General features: G+C 35.8%; 1 protein-coding gene across 1 annotated transcript; it reads right to left on the bottom strand.

Annotated features, from left to right (window-relative positions):
* Positions 1–388: 388 nt before the first annotated feature.
* Positions 389–4,475, bottom strand: LOC112029347 (G-type lectin S-receptor-like serine/threonine-protein kinase At1g11300). Its single transcript, XM_065760171.1, has 7 exons — positions 3,168–4,475; positions 2,189–2,296; positions 1,896–2,104; positions 1,617–1,827; positions 1,132–1,369; positions 889–1,039; positions 389–778 (listed from the first exon to the last, which is right to left on the bottom strand). The coding sequence occupies exons 1-7, from the start codon at positions 4,450–4,452 to the stop codon at positions 482–484; spliced, it is 2,499 nt and encodes an 832-aa protein (XP_065616243.1). The 5' UTR covers positions 4,453–4,475; the 3' UTR covers positions 389–481.
* Between the last annotated feature and the right edge of the window lie 1,591 nt (positions 4,476–6,066).

Consider the following 6,066-nt stretch of genomic DNA (forward strand, 5'->3'; position numbering starts at 1 on the left):
TTGGTATTTGACCCTTGTTAAGCAATGGAATTGAATTCCCTTCCAGATTGCAGCAGTTGATTTCTTCAATCTTGGTGATATTCGGATTTTAGGAGATGATTATCTGCATTAGAGATCGAGGCTTTATTTAGATCATCAGTTCTTCAAAGGCCAAGACCTTCAACTGATTTAGGTTTAAAAAGTGAATACCATGCTCTCAGCTATGCTGTCTATTTCGTAATATGAAAATTCATTTGTTATTGGTATGTGCCACATTATTTAGCAATTTTTGGAAGGGATACTAACCCCTAATACATCGAATTTTTTTTGTTAAAAGGGGTAAATCATCCTTAAGTGTACCAAGAATACTTCTTAGATTGAGCTAATCGTGGACATTAAAGAGGGGATAGAGGATTCATTATTCACACTTTATTAAAACTCTCCAGAAGTGTTCAAAATGCATATGTAACCACCACATGATTATGTAAATAAAACATGCTAGCTATCGACCTTGAACCATTGTAACAGTTACATTGTTAACAGAGCAGCTTTGAGAGGAGTCTGTATCTAAGGCAATCTTCCTTTCAGTAAATGCAGGCTGCTTTGGATGAGGAAGATCAACAATCTCACTTTTAAGCATGGAGATAACAACAGAAACATTTGGCCTATCTTCGGCAAAATCTTGCACACACAACAAGCCGACATGTATGCATCTCAAAATCTCCATTTCAAAACATGGTTCAGATATCATTGGGTCGATTAAGGCCATAACGTTGTTTGCATTCCACAATTTCCATGCCTAGAAACAAGAAAACAAGATTGAAATTTGCATCATCAATACTAAAACATTTAAGAAACAAGCATTGGAGGTTTTCTAAAATAAGGCAATGAGAGATAACTATGACTTACAAATCCTAAAAGGCTCATGGACTGCTCATCCTTATTAAAGCTATAGTTTCTTCTTCCACTTAATATCTCTAATAACAAAACCCCAAAACTGAAAACATCTGATTTCTCTGAAAATCGTCCTTCCATTGCATATTCAGGAGACATATAGCCACTAAATTTTGAAAACATAAAACAACCAAATCTTGTCATCTCACATATTAATATTAGTATGTAATTGAATTAACCAAACCAAAAGGTACTTACTAAGTTCCAACGACCCTATTAGTATTGGCCTGGTCTTCATTACCTCCAAAAATCCGAGCCATACCAAAATCTGATATTTTTGGATTTAGCTCTTTGTCCAACAAGATGTTACTTGCCTTTAGATCTCTATGAATAATCCTTAATCTCGAATCCCTATGAAGGTAGAGTAGACCTCGACCAATTCCTTCAATAATGTTGAAGCGTCTTCTCCAATCTAGCAGTTTTTCTTTGTGTGGATCTAATGAATTTAAAGAAAAGTAAAGAAACAAGAGAAAAAAGTTAGTATCAAACTTACAAGGTGAGTGAACACAAAGTTTTCAAACGAAGTTCATTTGGTGGAAGTCATCGAAAAACTGTTTCAAGTGAAGTACCACAACAAAGAATATTGATCCATTGTCTACAATACAGTATTTCTGTAAACAAAATAAATTTTTTATAAAAAGTATAGCATTTTGTAATAAAAAATGGTATCAAAATTAACTAACCGAAGAGGAATGCATCTAGACTTTTGTTTGGCATGTATTCATATATCAACATCCTCTCTTCTCCTTCGACACAGCAGCCAAGGAGCCTAACAAGATTCCGATGTTGGAGTTTAGAAATTACTACCATCTCATTCACAAATTCTTCTAACCCTTGTCCTGAAGTTTTGCAGAGTCTTTTTATTGCAACCTCTTGTCCATCTGACAATTTTCCCTATAAACAAAAATCAAATCATTAACTAGATATTCAAATTATTAGACAAAAATCCTCTAGAATGTTACCCTGTATACAGGACCAAAACCACCCTGCCCAAGCTTGTTAGATTGATGGAAGTTGTTTGTTGCAATCGTCAGCTTCTCAAAATTGAATAACGGTAGCTCCTGGACCTGAACTTGGTTCAGGTTGTCTCCAAGCATGTTTTCACTGGGGAATTTTTTGTGTGCTTCCTCTCTGTTGAACAACAAGATTCCCTTTGCTTTCTTTTTCATTGCTGATTTCCACAACAATTGTCAGAAATCTCTAATATGTAGCAAAACTTCCTAGTCTATTGTGTAAATTTTTGTCAGAATATTACCTTTGTGTTTAGCTATCCACCTCCACAATAAGAAAGTGCAGATTGAAATGGAAACTGTTCCTATTACCACTGTGATTGTGATAATTTTTTTCACATCTCCCTCTTTATCTGTTAACAGCAAAAAGTATTACACTAATTTTTGGGCCGTTTAAATCAGAAAAAAAAGTATTACTATTAAGGGCTTATTGGCTTACTGTTTGGCCCAAGTTCTCAAGGCTTTATAAACAAAGTTGCTGGACTGTGGTAACTAAGAAAATACACAATGGTGAGAGACAAGGGTTTGGGCGCGAATTTCTTCCATGGCCATTGTAACCTATTGAAGCATGCCTATTATTTGGGTTTCTTTCAAAAAGTTGTTTCGAAGATTTAATTGCGATGAAGGTGAGTTTTGTTAAACTCCTAGAGATAATCTTATATTTTTTGAAGTTTGTTGTATATGCTAAAATTCTGCGATAAAACGATTAGTGTTAATTATAGCTCTCCACCATTATTTATAAATGTTGAGTCTTGTATTGTTCCTAGCTTAATTCCATGCCAAATTTGTTTGTAATTCAATTCAATGCATTGTATTTTGTGGGGATACTGTAATGGGTTAGAGGTTCATGTGCTTAAAATGCTGCTGCTGATAAGAGTATTGGTGATATACATGCTAAACAACTAAAAATTCTAAGATTAACACTGATTAAAGATTAATCTTATCCCACTAATATGCTTGAACACTAATTCGAAGCTCGACCCTTGGAAAATTCCCACTTGATTAATAATATTGGTTGAGATTTTGCACTCACCATGAGGTGGGATTTTTGGTTTTTATTTTTATTTTTTTTTATCCCCAACATAATTCACACAAAATAGATTACTAAATATGTTTTCTTTTCTTTTCTCTTTTTGTAAAACAAATTGTCTTTTACTAAATGGACAAGCAGAACATGTGATTTGAAGCTTAAGAAAAATTTGGACAGAAAACTACATAACTCACCAAGTTCTGAATAGGCAACACGAATGTAAAGATCAACTCCGCCGCTGGAGAATTGGAGTGTGTCAATCAAGCTTCTAGTCCATGACATACACCCCGTGCCAGTATCATATGCATAAGCTATACAAGAACAATTCTGTAAACACTGCTGCCTGCAATCATCTTCATGAGCAGCTGACCAATCTGCAAAGTCTGGAACCTTCATCATCTTCTGTTTCAAAAACCCATCCATTTTGTCGGCTTCACCACCAGTACTGTTTACCCTCCCACACTGCATCGGTGTCCTCCTCACACAACCACTAGTCCAATTTCCTCTACTCCATTCTATTGTGTTATTTGGCTCAAACCCCCGTAAACAGCTGCAAATTGGTGAATTCCGTGAATCACAGCTTCCGAATGCACCACACTTACCATAAACATCACACTCACTCTTCAAAGCTTTCCACCGGACCTCCCAATCGTCCTTCTCATTATCCCAATATATTAGCTCTAAATCTCCTTGCATAGTCAGGACAAAATGTGACAAAGACAGGTTCACATAAAAGAAACTTAAAGATAATGTTCCATCTGGATAATCTACGAGACTAAATCCATGATGATATACAGAATACATTTCTGGTATTCCAATAAAGTTCCGAGTGTTCCACGGGCCACTGCGCCAAAATGGGCTACCATCTTTCCAAATAAATGCTTGAGGAAGACTTTGAGGTTTCATACCACATGAGAAGCTTCCAATGGATGGATCAGAAGGGCTTTTCCATGGTGTCAACTGATCTTTCTTACCTGTTCTTGCATTAGAACTAATTTTCATATTGGGCAACATTGCATCAGTAGGAAATTGGAAACTCTCCCATATGGTTGACCCATTAGCGTCTTGCAAGACTAGGTTCCCTGAATCTAAAAGCTTGGCATTTGAATTGACAACAGAGTTTGTGGCATTCGATGACCAAATTATCCGTTTTTGTCCATCTAAAACTACAAGATTTCCATCCTCAGATATAGTAACAACCCCAGAAGCATCCTTGAGGGGGTTTTGTCTGTTGGCTACCCATACCCATTGGGCAGGGAAAGCTGAATTTTTATTATACCATATTCCAAGGTACCGATTGGTAGAATTTACAGGGCTGAAGAATCCCAGTTTGAAAACACTCCCATTGGAGATTATGTAGTCAGAGTCTTTCATGGGTTGAAAAGAAGTAATGGTGTCTGTGGCAGAGCAAGATTCTAAAGAATAGCGACATAGCAAGATTAGAAGAACTGACACTCTTGTATTTTGAACTAGTCCCATTGTAACTTGTTCAATGCTTCTGGTTTGTGTGGTTTGTGGGGATGATACCCAAATCTACTCAAACCATTGTTTATAGACCAACCATGGTGGGTGGCGGGTCCTTTAATAGGACCCACGGACAAAGGGCACACTAAAGATTTTTACTCCACAAAAACAAAGCTGGACAAACAATGAAACAAACAGATTTTCAAATCAAATCAAAATGTACAATGATTCTGGTTTGTGATAACAATGACTTTGGACGCTAGTAGCAGTCACTGTTATTCTTTTCCCACATATATTGTACAAAAATTTTGGTTTGTGAAAATCATGATTTTGGATGCAGGGAGCATTTATTGCTTAAAATTTTATTCCTTTCCCATATCTTTCTTTTTGAAGGTTAACATTTGTTGCACACATCTATACACAATGCCGTCATGTTTCAGTTTTAACTGACGTGTCGCGCACACTCCGCATTTTCCGGTATGTAATAATCATGGTTCTTTCTTTGAAATCTCTCGCAAGAGCCAAAAACTTGACTTTCTATTGCTTAAAGACCCGCCCATCTATCCAAAAAAAAGACCATATTGACTAAAAACGTGAAGCATTTAGATCCCGTCTTGACGAAAACAGGATACAGTTGGCTTTGTGAGTTGTAAAAATTTTAGGGGATAACATATTGAGTTTCGGTTGCAGAATTGCATCGGATTGAAATCTGGGATTACATATATACTGTATCGAAGTCATAATAGTGTGTGAATGATCACTTAAAAGTTCTATTTATTATCTCATCTTTATATATATATATATATATATATTATGGGAAAAGCTCACCTCCAAATAAAATTCTTCTTCGTCATTCCCCAATATTGTAAAATAGAATGTGATAGGATGAGATAAAATGTAATAGACAATTAATAGAATAATTCACTCATATTTTTAATCATCTGATCTATTTAATAAATTATGTGACTTGTTCAAATAATATAAGTGGACCGTTTTATAAATCACTACATAAATTAACCATGATGGTTAAAAAATACCCAAAGAACACACAGGGTTTAAAGTGAAAATCGAATTGGCGTCTGTTATGTTTTAGGAAAAGAAAACATTCACATCCAAAAACACGTAAGTCTGAGTAATTGCAATTTGCAATGTAGGTTAAAAAGTTTTTCAGAAGGAGAAACATAGTCCAGCCCTTTAGTTGGTAGACGATATATTAGATAAATAACACAATTGAAGTATTATACCCAAAAGCAAGTTTCCATTCCAACCTATGCATGCCTTCTTGAGTTATTTGTCTTTCCTATTTTGGGGGATTGTTGGATGTGTTCCAGACAGTCTTTCACTTTTGTTTCATTTGTTGTCTTATCTCAGTTAACGTCCTTGGTTGTTGAGCATAAAATAAAATAAAAGGAAAAAGTGGGAGACAAGCTCATCCCAAGTGACCTTGAGAAAAGAGAGAAAAAGGAAAGAGACCCGCTCCCACCCTTAAGTCAATATCTCTCTTTTTTTGCGTGTAGAACGAGCCGAAAAAAATAAAAGAAAGAAAAAGGCTGAAGATAGGTAGCAGGAAAAAGGGTCTTTCGGCCATCTCCTTCTCTTCTCTTCTCTCTCTTTTAGAGGGAATTTGCA

Source organism: Quercus suber, unplaced genomic scaffold (genome assembly GCF_002906115.3).
Source record: "Quercus suber isolate HL8 unplaced genomic scaffold, Cork oak 2.0 scaffold_355, whole genome shotgun sequence".
Classification (NCBI taxonomy): domain Eukaryota; kingdom Viridiplantae; phylum Streptophyta; class Magnoliopsida; order Fagales; family Fagaceae; genus Quercus; species Quercus suber.

Coding starts and splice junctions, on each gene's coding strand:
- LOC112029347 (XM_065760171.1), bottom strand. CDS start 4,452: ATGGGACTAGTTCAAAATACAAGAGTGTCAGTTCTTCTAATCTTGCTA. Junction 2,297..3,167: donor TGTTGCCTATTCAGAACTTG/GTGAGTTATGTA, acceptor TGCTGTTAACAG/ATAAAGAGGGAGATGTGAAA. Junction 779..888: donor CCATGAGCCTTTTAGGATTT/GTAAGTCATAGT, acceptor TCTTGTTTCTAG/GCATGGAAATTGTGGAATGC.